General features: G+C 59.6%; 1 protein-coding gene across 4 annotated transcripts in view; it reads right to left on the bottom strand.

The window, feature by feature from the left end:
* Positions 1 to 17,636, bottom strand: part of PRICKLE3 (prickle planar cell polarity protein 3) — a 99,020-nt gene that overhangs the window by 20,276 nt on the left and 61,108 nt on the right. For all 4 annotated transcript variants that reach the window (XM_069209310.1, XM_069209309.1, XM_069209312.1 and 1 more), the window contains 2 exons: positions 11,513 to 11,716; positions 22 to 208 (listed from right to left, as the gene is read on the bottom strand). In XM_069209310.1, the coding sequence (XP_069065411.1) occupies positions 22 to 208; positions 11,513 to 11,716 (391 nt within the window). The remainder of the gene's footprint in view (positions 1 to 21; positions 209 to 11,512; positions 11,717 to 17,636) is intronic.

The raw sequence follows: 17,636 nt of genomic DNA, 5'->3' as shown, positions 1-17,636 counted from the left end.
CCGTTGCCCCCCCGGCCTCACCTATGTGCTCGCCGCAGGAGTCACAGTACTCCGCATATAGCGCCTCGTAGCACTGGCAGCAGTAGGGCCGGTTCTCCCGCATGATGTAGCGCTGCCCGCCGAGGCGCTGTTCGCAGTCGAAGCAGCAGAAGTGGCTCATGTGCCAATGGCGACCCTCCGCCTCTGTGCACTCGTCTGCGAAGATGATCTGTGAGGAGGAAGAGGGGCGTTAGGAGCTGCACTCACTCGTTCACTCAGACAGCACCTCGAAGAGACCTCTGGAAGCGCCACCATGTAGTCCCCCCAGCCCTTTCACCGACCTCCATCAGACACCACAGGCCGGCCAGGCAACCCCCCAGCCCTGGGACTGTTACAGACCTGCACCCCCCCCCCCTCCCCAACTACACATACTCACGGAAAGGAACACACGGCAGATGCAAAAACACCAGGGAGGACTGACTGTGGCCCAGACACCCAGGGAGGACTGGCTGTGGCCTCAGACACCAGAAGAGGACTGACTGTGGCCTCAGACACCCAGGGAGGACTGGCTGTGGTCTCAGGCACCAGAAGAGGAATGGCTGCGGCCCCAGACACCCAGGGAGGACTGGCTGCGGCCCCAGACACCCAGGGAGGACCGGCTGTGGTCTCAGGCACCAGAAGAGGACTGGCTGCGGCCCCAGACACCCAGAAGAGGACTGGCTGCTGCCCCAGACACCAGAAGAGGACTGACTGAGGCCCCAGACACCCAGAAGAGGACCGGCTGTGGCCCCAGACCCCCAGGGAGGACCGGCTGTGGCCCCAGACCCCCAGGGAGGACCGGCTGTAGCCTCAGACACCCAGGGAGGACCGGCTGCGGCCTCAGACACCAGAAGTGGACTGGCTGCGGCCCCAGACACCAGAAGAGGGAGGACTGGCTGCGGCCCCAGACACCAGAAGAGGGAGGACTGGCTGCGGCCCCAGACACCCAGGGAGGACTGGCTGCGGCCCCAGACACCAGAAGAGGACTGGCTGCGGCCCCAGACACCAGAAGAGGACTGGCTGCGGCCCCAGACACCAGAAGGGGACTGGCTGCGGCCCCAGACACCAGAAGAGGACTGGCTGCGGCCCCAGACACCAGAAGAGGACTGAATGCGGCCCCAGACACCAGAAGAGGACTGAATGCGGCCTCAGACACCCAGGGAGGACTGGATGTGGCCCCAGACACCCAGGGAGGACTGGATGTGGCCCCAGACACCCAGGGAGGACTGGATGCAGCCTCAGACACCCAGGGAGGACTGGATGCAGCCTCAGACACCCAGGAAGGACAGGCTGCGGCCTCAGACACCAGAAGAGGACTGACTGTGGTCTCAGACACCCAGGGAGGACTGGATGTGGCCTCAGACACCCAGGGAGGACTGGATGCGGCCTCAGACACCCAGGGAGGACTGGATGTGGCCTCAGACACCCAGGGAGGACTGGATGTGGCCTCAGACACCCAGGGAGGACTGGATGTGGCCTCAGACACCCAGGGAGGACCGGCTGTGGCCCCAGACACCCAGGGAGGACCGGCTGTGGCCCCAGACACCCAGGGAGGACCGGCTGTGGCCCCAGACACCCAGGGAGGACTGGCTGCGGCCTCAGACACCAGAAGAGGACTGGCTGCGGCCCCAGACAACAGAAGAGGACTGGCTGCGGCCCCAGACACCAGAAGAGGACTGGCTGCGGCCCCAGACACCAGAAGAGGAGTGGCTGTGGCCCCAGACACCAGAAGAGGACTGACTGCTGCCTCAGGCACCAGAGGAGGACTGACTGCTGCCTCAGGCACCAGAGGAGGACTGACTGTGGCCCCAGACACCCAGGGAGGACTGGCTGTGACCTCTGACACCAGAAGAGGACTGGATGTGGCCCCAGACACCCAGGGAGGACTGGATGTGGCCCCAGACACCCAGGGAGGACTGACTGCGGCCCCAGACACCCAGGGAGGACTGACTGCGGCCCCAGACACCCAGGGAGGACTGACTGCGGCCTCAGACACCCAGGGAGGACCGGCTGTGGCCCCAGACACCCAGGGAGGACCGGCTGTGGCCCCAGACACCCAGGGAGGACCGGCTGTGGCCCCAGACACCCAGGGAGGACTGGCTGTGGCCTGAGACTAGAAGAGGACTAGACACTCAGAAAAGAATGGTTGAGGACCACACACCTACGCACTTGCCAAGCGCCTGTGTACCCTGTGTACCCTGTGGGGTGATTGGCAAGACGGGCTATGTCCTCAGACACTCGAAGAGGACAGGTCATGGTGTCTGATATGTGGGGAGGACAGACCACGGCCTCTTGGGACCCCTGCGGACCACAAACCCCGTGCCAAGAGGGACCGTGGACTCAGCAGGCCTGGGGACAAATCTTCCAAGCTCAGCTAAAACACTTCAAGCATTACAAGCTTCTGCCTGGTATCTCTGGGTGTGCGTGGCAGACATCACTGGTGTATATATGGTGCACACGCGTCATCACCCAGTGCGCATACTCACGTCACTGGCTCCAGATTATAGCAACACTCACACTCACCTTGTCACAGGCCTGGCACCAAGCCCTGGGTCATTTCCTGTTCACTCTCTCTGAGTGCTCGCGCTCACCTCAGTCTCACCCTCTGCAGTAGTGCACGCTCACACTCACCTCGCCCCTTCAGTAGTGCACGCTCACACTCACCCCCTGCAGTAGTGCGCGCTCACACTTAGCTCCTGCAATAGTGCGCGCTCACACTTAGCTCCTGCAATAGTGCGTGCTCACACTCACCTCCTGCAATAGTGCTGGCTAACACTCACTCCCCTGCAGGAGTGCACGCTCACACTCACCCCCCGAGTGCACGCTCACACTCACACTCACCCCCCTGCAGGAGTGCACGCTCGCACTCACCCCCCTGCAGGAGTGCACGCTCGCACTCACCCCCCTGCAGGAGTGCACGCTCGCACTCACCCCCCTGCAGGAGTGCGCGCTCACACTCACCCCCTGCAGGAGTGCACGCTCACACTCACCCCCTGCAGTAGTGCACGCTCACTCACCCCCTGCAGTAGTGCACGCTCACACTCACCCCCCCTGCAGGAGTGCACGCTCACACTCACCCCCCCTGCAGGAGTGCATGCTCACACTCACCCCCCCCTGCAGGAGTGCACGCTCACACTCACCCCCCCTGCAGGAGTGCACGCTCACACTCACCCCCCTGCAGGAGTGCACGCTCACACTCACCCCCCTGCAGGAGTGCACGCTCACACTTACCCCCCTGCATTGCACACTCACACTCACCCCCCCTGCAGGAGTGCTGGCTCACACTCACCCCCCTGCAGGAGTGCACTCTCACACTCACCCCCTGCAGGAGTGCACTCTCACACTCACCCCCTGCAGTGCGCACTCACACTCACCTCCTGCAATAGTGCGTGCTCACACTCACCTCGCCCAATGCAGTAGTGGGCGCTCACTCACCTCGCCCCATGCAGTACTGCTGGCTCACACTCACCTCCTGCAGTAGTGCACGCTCACACTCACCTCGCACCCTGCAGTAGTGCGCGCTCACACTCACCCCCTGCAGTAGTGCGCGCTCACACTCACCCCCTGCAGGAGTGCACGCTCACTCACCCCCTGCAGTAGTGCACGCTCACACTCACCCCCCCTGCAGGAGTGCACGCTCACACTCACCCCCCGTAGGAGTGCATGCTCACACTCACCCCCCCTGCAGGAGTGCACGCTCACACTCACCCCCCCTGCAGGAGTGCACGCTCACACTCACCCCCCTGCAGGAGTGCACGCTCACACTCACCCCCCTGCATTGCACACTCACACTCACCCCCCCTGCAGGAGTGCTGGCTCACACTCACCCCCCTGCAGGAGTGCACTCTCACACTCACCCCCCTGCAGGAGTGCACTCTCACACTCACCCCCTGCAGTGCGCACTCACACTCACCTCCTGCAATAGTGCGTGCTCACACTCACCTCGCCCAATGCAGTAGTGGGCGCTCACTCACCTCGCCCCATGCAGTACTGCTGGCTCACACTCACCTCCTGCAGTAGTGCACGCTCACACTCACCTCGCACCCTGCAGTAGTGCGCGCTCACACTCACCCCCTGCAGTAGTGCGCGCTCACACTCACCCCCCTGTAGGAGTGCACTCTCACACTCACCCCCCTGCGGGAGTGCACTCTCACACTCACCCCCCTGCGGGAGTGCACTCTCACACTCACCCCCCTGCAGGAGTGCACTCTCACACTCACCCCCCTGCAGGAGTGCACTCTCACACTCACCCCCCTGCAGGAGTGCACTCTCACACTCACCCCCCTGCAGGAGTGCACTCTCACACTCACCCCCCTGCAGGAGTGCACTATCACACTCACCCCCTGCAGTACTGCTGGCTCACACTCACCTCCTGCAGTAGTGCACACTCACACTCACCTCGCACCCTGCAGTAGTGCGCGCTCCCAGTCACCCCCTGCAGTAGTGCGCGCTCCCAGTCACCCCCTGCAGGAGTGCGCGCTCACACTCACCCCCTGCAGGAGTGCGTGCTCACACTCACCCCCTGCAGGAGTGCGTGCTCACACTCACCCCCTGCAGGAGTGCGTGCTCACACTCACCCCCTGCAGGAGTGCGTGCTCACACTCACCCCCTGCAGGAGTGCGTGCTCACACTCACCCCCTGCAGGAGTGCGTGCTCACACTCACCCCCTGCAGGAGTGCGTGCTCACACTCACCCCCTGCAGGAGTGCTGGCTCACACTCACCCCCCTGCAGGAGTGCACTATCACACTCACCCCCCTGCAGGAGTGCACTATCACACTCACCCCCTGCAGGAGTGCACTATCACACTCACTCCCTGCAGGAGTGCACTATCACACTCACCCCCTGCAGTACTGCTGGCTCACACTCACCTCCTGCAGTAGTGCGTGCTCACACTCACCTCGCCCAATGCAGTAGTGCTGGTTCACACTCACCCCCCTGCAGGAGTGCACGCTCACACTCACCCCCCTGCAGGAGTGCACGCTCACACTCACCCCCCTGCAGGAGTGCACGCTCACACTCACCCCCCTGCAGTAGTGCACGCTCACACTCACCTCCTGCAGTAGTGCACGCTCACTCTCACCTCGCCCAATGCAGTAGTGGGCGCTCACTCACCTCGCCCAATGCAGTAGTGCTGGTTCACACTCACCCCCTGCAGTAGTGGGTGCTCCCACTCACCTCACTCCCTGCAGTAGTGAACGCTCACACTAACCCCCTACAGTAGTGCTGGCTCACACTCACCTCCTGCAAAAGTGCTGGCTCACACTCACCTCCTGCAAAAGTGCTGGCTCACACTCACCCCCTGCAGTATTGCTGGCTCACACTCACCCCCTGCAGTAGTGCTGGCTCACACTCACCCCCCTGCAGGAGTGCACTATCACACTCACCCCTCACCCCCTGCAGGAGTGCACTATCACACTCACCCCTCACCCCCTGCAGGAGTGCACTATCACACTCACCCCCTGCAGGAGTGCACTATCACACTCACCCCCTGCAGGAGTGCTGGCTCACACTCACCCCCTGCAGGAGTGCTGGCTCACACTCACCTCGCCCAATGCAGTAGTGGGCGCTCACTCACCTCGCCCCCTGCAGTAGTGCGCGCTCACGCTCACCCCCTGCAGTAGTGCGCGCTCACACTCACCCCCCTGCAGTAGTGCGCGCTCACACTCACCCCCCTGCAGTAGTGCGCGCTCACACTCACCCCCCTGCAGTAGTGCACGCTCACACTCACCCCCCTGCAGTAGTGGGCGCTCCCACTCCCCTCACTCCCTGCAGTAGTGCTGGCTCACATTCACCTCGCCCCCTGCAGTAGTGCACGCTCACACTCACCTCCGGCAGTAGTGCTGGCTCACATTCACCTCACCCCCTGCAGGAGTGATACTCACACTCACCTCGCCCCTGCAGGAGTGCATACTCACACTCACCTCGCCCCCTGCAGTAATGCACGCTCACATTCACCTCGCCCCCTGCAGTAGTGCACGCTCACACTCACCTCCGGCAGTAGTGCAGGCTCACATTCACCTCGCCCCCTGCAGTAATGCACGCTCACACTCACCTCCTGCAGTAGGGCACGCTCACTCACCTCCTGAAGTAGTTGGCACCAACACTCACCTCCTGCAGTAGTGCATGCTCACACTCACCTCCTGCAGTAGTGCGTGCTCACACTCACCTCGCCCAATGCAGTAGTGGGCGCTCACTCACCTCGCCCCCTGCAGTAGTGCGCGCTCACACTCACCCCCTGCAGTAGTGCGCGCTCACACTCACCCCCCTGCAGTAGTGCGCGCTCACACTCACCCCCCTGCAGTAGTGCGCGCTCACACTCACCCCCCTGCAGTAGTGCGCGCTCACACTCACCCCCCTGCAGTAGTGGGCGCTCACACTCCCCTCACTCCCTGCAGTAGTGCTGGCTCACATTCACCTCGCCCCCTGCAGTAGTGCACGCTCATACTCACCTCCGGCAGTAGTGCTGGCTCACATTCACCTCACCCCCTGCAGGAGTGATACTCACACTCACCTCGCCCCTGCAGGAGTGCATACTCACACTCACCTCGCCCCCTGCAGTAATGCACGCTCACATTCACCTCGCCCCCTGCAGTAGTGCACGCTCACACTCACCTCCGGCAGTAGTGCAGGCTCACATTCACCTCGCCCCCTGCAGTAATGCACGCTCACACTCACCTCCTGCAGTAGGGCACGCTCACTCACCTCCTGAAGTAGTTGGCACCAACACTCACCTCCTGCAGTAGTGCATGCTCACACTCACCTCGTCCCCTGCAGGAGTGCATACTCGCACTCGCCCCCTGCAGTAGTGCACGCTCACACTCACCTCGCCCCCTGCAGGAGTGCACACTCACCTCACCCCCTGCAGTAGTGAGCACTCACCTCACCCACTGCAGTAGTGCGCACTCACACTCACCTCGCCCCCTGCAGGAGTGCACACTCACCTCACCCCCTGCAGGAATGCACACTCACCTCACCCCCTGCGCTGGTGGGCACTCCCACTCACCTCGCTCCCGCAAGTAGTGCATGCTCACACTCACCCCATCCCCTGCAGTAGTGCACACTCGCACTCACCTCGCCCCCTGCAGTAGGGCACACTCACCTCACCCCCTGTAGGAGTGCATGCTCACACTCACCTCGCCCCCTGCAGCAGTGCACGCTCACACTCACCTCGCCCCCTGCAGCAGTGCACGCTCCCACTCACCCCCTGCAGTAGTGCACGCTCACACTCACCTCGCCCCCTGCAGTAGTGGGTGCTCACACACCTCACCCACTGCAGTAGGGCACGGTCACACTCACCTCATCGCAGCCTGGCACCGTGGTTTCAGCACCTCAGCTACATGCAGGAGTGCACGCTCACACTCACCTCGCTCCCAGTAGTGCACACTTGCACTCACCCCCTGCAGTAGTGGGCGCTCACACTCACCTCGCCCCCTGCAGTAATGCACGCTCACACTCACCTCCTGCATTAGTGCACCCTCACACTCACCCCCTGCAGTAGTGCATGCTCACACTCACCTCGCCCCTGCAGTAGTGCACACGCACCTTGCCCCCTGCAGTAGTGCAGGCTCCCACTCACCTCGCTCCCAGCAGGAGTGCACACTCAACTCATCGCAGGCCTGGCACTATGGTTTCCGCAGCTCAGCTACATGCAGGAGTGCACACTCACCTCACCCCCTGCAGGAGTGCACACTAGCCTCGTCCCCTGCAGGAGTGCACGCTCACACTCACCTCACCCCCTGCAGTAGTGCACACTCACCTCGCCCCCTGCAGTAGTGCACACTCACCTCGCCCCCTGCAGTAGTGCACACTCCCACTCACTTCGCACCCAGCAGGAGTGTACACTCACCTCACCCCCTGCAGGAGTGCACACTCTCCTCACCCCCTGCAGTAGTGCATGCTCACACTCACCTCGCCCCCTGCAGTAGTGCATGCTCACACTCACCTCGCCCCCTGCAGTAGTGCACGCTCACACTCAATCCCTGCAGTAGGGCACGCTCACACACACCTCACCCCCTGCAGTAGGGCACGCTCACACTCCTCATCGAAAGGCCTGGCACCGTGGTTTCAGCAGCTCAGCTACATGCAGGAGTGCACGCTCACACTCACCTCGCTCCCAGCAGGAGTGCACACTCACCTCACCCCCTGCAGTAGTGCAGACTCCCACTCACCTCGCTCCCAGCAGGAGTGCACACTCACCTCATCGTAGGCCTGGCACTATGGTTTCAGCAGCTCAGCTACATGCAGGAGTGCACACTCACCTCACTCCCTGCAGGAGTGCCTACTAACCTCGTCCCCTGCAGGAGTGCACACACACTCACTTCGCTCCCAGCAGGAGTGTACACTCGCCTCACCCCCTGCAGGAGTGCACACTCACCTCACCCCCTGCAGTAGTGCATGCCCACACTCACCTCGCCCCCTGCAGTAGTGCATGCTCACACTCACTCCCTGCAGTAGTGCACGCTCACACACACCTCACCCCCTGCAGTAGGGCACGCTCACACACACCTCATCGCAGGCCTGGCACCGTGGTTTCAGCAGCTCAGCTACATGCAGTAGAGCACACTCACCTCACTCCCAGCAGGAGTGCACACTCACCTCATCGCAGGCCTGGCACCGTGGTTTCAGCAGCACAGCTACATGCAGGAGTGCACACTCACCTCGCCCCCTCCAGGAGTGCATGCTCACACTCACCTCGCTCCCAGCAGGAGTGTACACTCACCTTACCCTGCCCCCTGCAGTAGTGCACGCTCACCTCACCACCTGCAGTAGTGCACGCTCACCTCGCCCCCTGCAGTAGAGCACGCTCACCTCGCCCCCTGCAGTAGAGCATGCTCACCTCGCCCCCTGCAGTAGAGCATGCTCACCTCGCCCCCTGCAGTAGAGCACGCTCACCTCGCCCCCTGCAGTAGAGCACGCTCACCTCGCCCCCTGCAGTAGTGCACGCTCACCTCGCCCCCTGCAGTAGTGCACGCTCACACTCACCTCCTGCATTAGTGCACGCTCACACTCACCTCCTGCATTAGTGCACCCTCACACTCTCCCCCTGCAGTAGTGCACGCTCACCTCGCCCCCTGCAGTAGAGCACGCTCACCTCGCCCCCTGCAGTAGAGCATGCTCACCTCGCCCCCTGCAGTAGAGCATGCTCACCTCGCCCCCTGCAGTAGAGCACGCTCACCTCGCCCCCTGCAGTAGTGCACGCTCACCTCGCCCCCTGCAGTAGTGCACGCTCACCTCGCCCCCTGCAGTAGTGCACGCTCACACTCACCTCCTGCATTAGTGCACCCTCACACTCACCTCCTGCATTAGTGCACCCTCACACTCACCCCCTGCAGTAGTGCATGCTCACACTCACCTCGCTCCCAGCAGGAGTGTACACTCACCTCACCCCCGTAGTAGTGCACGCTCACACTCACCTCCTGCATTATTGCACACTCCCCTCCTGCATTAGTGCACCCTCACACTCACCCCCTGCAGTAGTGCATGCTCACACTCACCTCGCTCCCAGCAGGAGTGTACGCTCACCTCACCCCCTCCAGTAGTGCACACTTGCCCCCTGCAGTAGTGCACCCTCACACTCACCTCCTGCATTAGTGCACCCTCACACTCACCTCCTGCATTAGTGCACCCTCACACTCACCTCCTGCATTAGTGCACCCTCACACTCACCTCCTGCATTAGTGCACCCTCACACTCACCCCCTGCATTAGTGCACCCTCACACTCACCTTGCTCCCAGCAGGAGTGTACACTCACCTCACCCCCTGTAGTAGTGCACACTCACACTCACCTCCTGCATTAGTGCACCCTCACACTCACCTACTGCATTAGTGCACCGTCACACTCACCCCCTGCAGTAGTGCATGCTCACACTCACCTCGCTCCCAGCAGGAGTGTACGCTCACCTCGCCCCCTGCAGTAGTGCACGCTCACCTCGCCCCCCTGCATTAGTGCACCCTCACACTCACCTCCTGCATTAGTGCACCCTCACACTCACCCCCTGCAGTAGTGCACGCTCACCTTGCCCCCTGCAGTAGTGCACGCTCACCTCGCCCCCTGCAGTAGAGCATGCTCACCTCGCCCCCTGCAGTAGAGCACGCTCACCTCGCCCCCTGCAGTAGAGCACGCTCACCTCGCCCCCTGCAGTAGAGCACGCTCACCTCGCCCCCTGCAGTAGAGCACGCTCACCTCGCCCCCTGCAGTAGAGCACGCTCACCTCGCCCCCTGCAGTAGTGCACGCTCACCTCGCCCCCTGCAGTAGTGCACGCTCACACTCACCTCCTGCATTAGTGCACGCTCACACTCACCTCCTGCATTAGTGCACGCTCACACTCACCTCCTGCATTAGTGCACCCTCACACTCACCCCCTGCATTAGTGCACCCTCACACTCACCTCGCTCCCAGCAGGAGTGTACACTCACCTCACCCCCTGTAGTAGTGCACGCTCACACTCACCTCCTGCATTATTGCACACTCACCTCCTGCATTAGTGCACCCTCACACTCACCCCCTGCAGTAGTGCATGCTCACACTCACCTCGCTCCCAGCAGGAGTGTACGCTCACCTCACCCCCTCCAGTAGTGCACACTCGCCCCCTGCAGTAGTGCACGCTCACACTCACCCACTGCATTAGTGCACCCTCACACTCACCCCCTGCATTAGTGCACCCTCACACTCACCCCCTGCATTAGTGCACCCTCACACTCACCTCCTGCATTAGTGCACCCTCACACTCACCTCCTGCATTAGTGCACCCTCACACTCACCTCCTGCATTAGTGCACCCTCACACTCACCTCCTGCATTAGTGTACCCTCACACTCACCCCCTGCATTAGTGCACCCTCACACTCACCTTGCTCCCAGCAGGAGTGTACACTCACCTCACCCCCTGTAGTAGTGCACCCTCACACTCACCTCCTGCATTAGTGCACCCTCACACTCACCCCCTGCAGTAGTGCATGCTCACACTCACCTCGCTCCCAGCAGGAGTGTACGCTCACCTCACCGCCTCCAGTAGTGCACACTCACCTCGCCCCCTGCAATAGTGCACGCTCACACTCACCCCCTGCAGTAGTGCACGCTCACACTTACCCCCTGCAGTAGTGCATGCTCACACTCACCTCGCCCCTGCAGGAGTGCACACTCACCTCGCCCCCTGCAGGAGTGCACACTCACCTCGCCCCCTGCAGGAGTGCACACTCACCTCGCCCCCTGCAGGAGTGCACACTCACCTCGCCCCCTGCAGGAGTGCACACTCACCTCGCCCCCTGCAGGAGTGCACACTCACCTCGCCCCTTGCAGGAGTGCACACTCACCTCGCCCCCTGCTGGAGTGCACACTCACCTCGCCCCCTGCTGGAGTGCACACTCACCTCGCCCCCTGCTGGAGTGCACACTCACCTCGCCCCCTGCAGGAGTGCACACTCACCTCGCCCCCTGCAGGAGTGCACACTCACCTCGCCCCCTGCAGGAGTGCAGGTGCACACTCACACTTACCTCATCGCAGGCCTGGCACCGTGGTTTCAGCAGCTCAGCGTGGTGTCGCCCGCAGTAGATCTTGCCTCCTTGGTAGAAGTAGATAAGGTCTGTGAGCAGCTCGGTGCAGCGGGCACAGGTGAAACACTGTGGGTGCCAACAGACGCCATGCCCAGCCCGACTGGCAAACACCGCAATGTCGCCTCCTCGGATCTGTTTTCCACACTGAGAAGAGAGGAGTCGGTCACAAGGGGCACTGAACACCAAAACCTGAGTGACTCCCCCACCGCCCCCTCCACTCCCCACCGGCTTACATTCTGAGCTCAGCCCCCCAATTTGTGGTGGGTTCCAAATGCAAATTACTGAGCTCAGGAGGCCAGACACAGAGCTTCGCCTCCACATCCCGAGGCCACCAGGCTCCTTGCCCTGCCCCCACCACATGGGGACCCCACCCAATCATACCCTGGGCACCACACTCTGCTGCACCCCAGCCAGCCCCCCACACCCCGAGTTCTGCCACATCATGAGCCAAGGATGCCACCTTCGGAGCTTGACTGGTCAAGTTCTGAATTCCCTCTGCATCCCTCCTCCACAGTCACACTGCCACATTCTGAGCCCACGATTCTCATGCCCACTGCAGCCCATCGTTGCCCCACCTCGTAGCAGCAGGGCCACATTCAGCAGTGCACAATCACATCAGCAGCTGCACGGGCGGTACCAGCTGTTGCACAAGCCCCGTTAGTGGTGCAGTCCTGTGCCACTAGTCATGTGTGCCTTACTAGCAGTTGCATGGGTCCATTAATAGCACTGCACTGCCGCGTGCTAGCAGTCACACAGGCCCCTTACTAGCAGTTGCATGGGTCCATTAATAGTAGTGCATCGTCCCCTGCCAACAGTCATACAGGCCCCTTACTAGCAGTTGCATGGATCCATTAATAGCAGTGCACCGTCCCCTGCTAGCAGTCACACAGGCCCCTTACTAGCAGATGCATGGGTCCATTAATAGCAGTGTACCGTCCCCTGCTAGCAGTCACACTGGCCCCTTACTAGCAGATGCATGGGTCTATTAATAGCAGTGCACCATCCCCTGCTAGCAGTCACACAGGCCCCTTACTAGCAGATGCATGGGTCAATTAATAGCAGTGCACCGTCCCCTTCTAGCAGTCACACCAGCCCCTTACTAGCAGATGCATGGGTCCATTAATAGCACTGCACCGCCCCCTGCTAGCAGTCACACATGCCCCTTACTAGCAGTTGCATGGGTCCATTAATAGCAGTGCACCGTCCCCTGCTAGCAGTCACACAGGCCCCTTACTAGCAGTTGCATGGGTCCATTAATAGCAGTGCACCGTCCCCTGCTAGCAGTCACACAGGCCCCTTACTAGCAGTTGCATGGGTCCATTAATAACAGTGCCCCTTCCCCTGCTACCAGTCACACAGGCCCCTTACTAGCAGTTGCATGGGTCCATTAATAGTACTGCACCGTCCCCTGCTAGCAGTCATACAGGCCCCTTATTAGCAGTTGCATGGGTCCATTAATAGCACTGCACTGTCCCCTGCTAGCAGTCACACAGGCCCCGACTAGCAGTTGCATGGGTCCATTAATAGCAGTGCACTGTCCCCTGATAGCAGTCATACAGGCCCCTTGCTAGCAGTTGCATGGGTCCATTAACAGTACTGCACTGTCCCCTGCTAACAGTCACACAGGCCCCTTACTAGCAGTTGCATGGGTCCATTAATAGCAGTGCCCCGTCCCCTGCTACCAGTCACACAGGCCCCTTACTAGCAGATGCATGGGTCCATTAATAGCTCTGCACTGCCCCCTGCTAGCAGTCACACAGGCCCCTTACTAGCAGTTGCATGGGTCCATAAATAGCAGTGCACCGTCCCCTGCTAGCAGTCACACAGGCCCCTTACTAGCAGATGCATGGGTCCATTAATAGCAGTGCACCGTCACCTGCTAGCAGTCACACCGGCCCCTTACTAGCAGATGCATGGGTCCATTAATAGCAGTGCACCGTCCCCTGCTAGCAGTCACACAGGCCCCTTACTAGCAGATGCATGGGTCCTTTAATAGCAGTGCAAGGTCCCCTGCTAGCAGTCACACCGGCCCCTTACTAGCAGATGCATGGGTCTATTAATAGCAGTGCACCGTCCCCTGCTAGCAGTCACACGGGCCCCTTACTAGCAGATGCATGGGTCTATTAATAGCAGTGCACCGTCCCCTGCTAGCAGTCACACGGGCCCCTTACTAGCAGATGCATGGGTCCTTTAATAGCAGTGCAAGGTCCCCTGCTAGCAGTCACACGGGCCCCTTACTAGCAGCTGCATGGGTCCATTAATAGCAGTGCACCGTCCCCTGCTAGCAGTCACACGGGCCCCTTACTAGCAGATGCATGGGTCCATTAATTGCACTGCACCGTCCCCTGCTAGCAGTCACACAGGCCCCTTAGTAGCAGATGCATGGGTCCATTAATAGCAGTGCACCGTCCCCTGCTAGCAGTCACACAGGCCCCTTACTAGCAGTTGCATGGGTCCATTAATAACACTGCGCTGCCCCGTGCTAGCAGGCACACAGGTCCCTTACCAGCAGTTGCATGGGTCCATTAATAACACTGTGCTGCCCCGTGCTAGCAGTCACACAGGCCCCTTACTAGCAGTTGCATGGGTCCATTAATAGCAGTGCACCGTCCCCTGCTAGCAGTCACACAGGCCCCTTACTAGCAGCTGCATGGGTCCATTAATAGCAGTGCACCGTCCCCTGCTAGCAGTCACACAGGCCCCTTACTAGCAGCTGCATGGGTCCATTAATAGCAGTGCACCGTCCCCTGCTAGCAGTCACACAGGCCCCGACTAGCAGCTGGAAGAGTTCCAGTTGCACGGGACCCAACCTAGCAGCTGGATGGGTCCTGAGTCCATGACTTACCCAGCCCATGGTGCCAGTTATCCCTGGCTCTTGTACCTACAGATGTACCCAGCCATGGTGCCAGTTATCCCAGGCTCTTGTACCTACAGATGTACCCAGCCGTGGTGCCAGTTATCCCTGGCTCCTGTACCTACAGATGTACCCAGCCGTGGTGCCAGTTATCCCTGGCTCTTGTACCTGCAGATGTACCCAGTGAGGTGCCAGTTATCCCTGGCTCTTGTACGTACAGATGTACCCATTGATGGTGCCAGTTATCCCTGGCTCTTGTACCTACAGATGTACCCAGTGAGGGTGCCAGGTATCCCTGGCTCTTGTACCTACAGATGTACCCAGTGAGGGTGCCAGGTATCCCTGGCTCTTGTACCTGCAGATGTACCCATTGAGGTGCCAGTTATCCCTGGCTCTTGTACGTACAGATGTACCCAGCTGTGGTGCCAGTTATCCCTGGCTCCTGTACCTACAGATGTACCCAGTGAGGGTGCCAGGTATCCCTGGCTCTTGTACCTACAGATGTACCCAGTGAGGGTGCCCATGAGTCTCAGGGTCCTCTCTTGCCCCCGGCTGGCTCACCTGCGCACAGGTGGCCTGGGCGGTGGCACCTTCTGCTTCTTCACTGTGGACACCTGGTGACTCCCTCATTGCCCTAGAGGTGGTGACTGCTGGGTTGGGAATGCCCCTCCCTTGATATTCCGGATGCTCAACGGAGCGGATCTGGGGCTGGGTTTTCGGCTCCAGCCTGAAGCTAGTCCTGACCTTTGACAAGAACCTGGCTCTGGATTTGGGCTGGACCTTGAGGGGTCCTTGTCACCAGCACCTGCTCCTGGCACAGTGGTGGCCGGATAACAGGTTTTGGAGAGATCTTAGCATGACCAGGCTGTAAGGAAATGCCTCCTTGGCATGGTTACCCCCTGACTTTTTGCCTTTGCTGATGCTAAGTTTTGATTTGAAAGTGTGCTGAGGCCTGCTAACCAGGCCCCAGCACCAGTGTTCTTTCCCTAACCTGTACTTTTGTTTCCACAATTGGCACACCCTGGCATCCAGGTAAGTCCCTTGTAACTGGTACCAAGGGCCCTGATGCCAGGGAAGGTCTCTAAGGGCTGCAGCATGTCTTATGCCACCCTGGGCACCCCTCACTCAGCACAGACACACTGCTTGCCAGCTTGTGTGTGCTAGTGGGGAGAAAAACGACTAAGTCGACATGGCACTCCCCTCAGGGTGCCATGCCAACCTCACACTGCCTATGCAGTATAGATAAGTCACCCCTCTAGCAGGCCTTACAGCCCTAAGGCAGGGTGCACTATACCATAGGTGAGGGCACTGTGCCCCTACAGTGTCTAAGCAAAACCTTAGACATTGTAAGTGCAGGGTAGCCCTAAGAGTATATGGTCTGGGAGTCTGTCAAACACGGACTCCACAGCACCATAATGGCTACACTGAAAACTGTGAAGTTTAGTATCAAACTTCTCAGCACAATAAATGCACACTGATGTCAGTGTACATTTTATTGTAACATACACCCCAGAGGTGCCCCCTGAAACCTTAACCGACTACCCATGTAGGCTGACTGGTTTTAGCAGCCTGCCACATACCAGACATGTTGCTGGCCACATGGGGAGAGTGCCTTTGTCACTCTGTGGCTAGTAACAAAGCCTGTACTGGGTGGAGGTGCTTCTCACCTCCCCCTGCAGGAACTGTAACACCTGGCGGTGAGCCTCAAAGGCTCACCCCCTTTGTTACAGCACCACAGGGCATTGCAGCTAGTGGAGATGCCCGCCCCCTCCGGCCACGGCCCCACTTTTGGCGGCAAGGCCGGAGGAGATAATGAGAAAAACAAGGAGTCACTGGCCAGTCAGGACAACCCCTAAGGTGTCCTGAGCTGAGGTGACTAACTTTTAGAAATCCTCCATCTTGCAGATGGAGGATTCCCCCAATAGGATTAGGGATGTGCCCCCCTCCCCTCAGGGAGGAGGCACAAAGAGGGTGTAGCCACTCTCAGGGCTAGTAGCCATTGGCTACTAACCCCACAGACCTAAACACACCCCTAAATTCAGTATTTAGGGAATCCCCAGAACCTAGGAACTCCGATTCCTGCAACCTAAGAAGAAGAGGACTGCTTGTAGGAAAGTACCATCTTGCCTGGCATGCTACCCCCATATTTCACTGTATATATGTTGTTTTAGTTGTATGTGTCACTGGGACCCTGCCAGCCAGGGCCCCAGTGCTCATAAGTGTGCCCTGTATGTGTTACCTGTGTTATGACTAACTGTCTCACGGAGGCTCTGCTATCCAGAACCTCAGTGGTTATGCTCTCTCACTTCTTTCCAAATTGTCACTAACAGGCTAGTGACCAATTTCACCAATTTACATTGGCATACTGGAACACCATTATAATTCCCTAGTATATGGTACTGAGGTACCCAGGGTATTGGGGTTTCAGGAGATCCCTATGGGCTGCAGCATTTCTTGTGCCACCCATAGGGAGCTCTGACAATTCTTACACAGGCCTGCTACTGCAGCCTGAGTGAAATAACGTCCACATTATTTCACAGCCATTTACCACTGCACTTAAGTAACTTATAAGTCACCTATATGTCTAACCTTTACCTGGTAAAGGTTGGGTGCTAAGTTACTTAGTGTGTGGGCACCCTGGCACTAGCCAAGGTGCTCCCACATTGTTCAGGGCAAATTCCCCGGACTTTGTGAGTGCGGGGACACCATTACACGTGTGCACTATACATATGTCACGACATATGTATACCGTCACAATGGTAACTCCGAACATGGCCATGTAACATGTCTAAGATCATGGAATTGTCACCCCAATGCCATTCTGGCATTGGGGAGACAATTCCATGATCCCCCGAGTCTCTAGCTCAGACCCTGGTACTGCCAAACTATCTTTCCCGGGGTTTCACTGCAGCTGCTGCCAACCCCTCAGACAGGTTTCTGCCCTCCTGGGGTCCAGCCAGGCTTGGCCCAGGAAGGCAGAACAAAGGACTTCCTCAGAGAGAGGGTGTTACACCCTCTCCCTTTGCAAAAAGGTGTCAGGGCTGGAGAGGAGTAGCCTCCCCCAGCCTCTGGAAATGCTTTGATGGGCACAGATGGTGCCCATCTCTGCATAAGCCAGTCTACACCGGTTCAGGGATCCCCCAGCCCTGCTCTGGCGCGAAACTGGACAAAGGAAAGGGGAGTGACCACTCCCCTGACCTGCACCTCCCC

Source organism: Pleurodeles waltl, chromosome 10 (assembly GCF_031143425.1).
Source record: "Pleurodeles waltl isolate 20211129_DDA chromosome 10, aPleWal1.hap1.20221129, whole genome shotgun sequence".
Taxonomy (NCBI): domain Eukaryota; kingdom Metazoa; phylum Chordata; class Amphibia; order Caudata; family Salamandridae; genus Pleurodeles; species Pleurodeles waltl.
The sequence above is the reverse complement of the archived record's forward strand: the minus strand, read 5'-3'. Positions and strand labels throughout refer to the sequence as shown.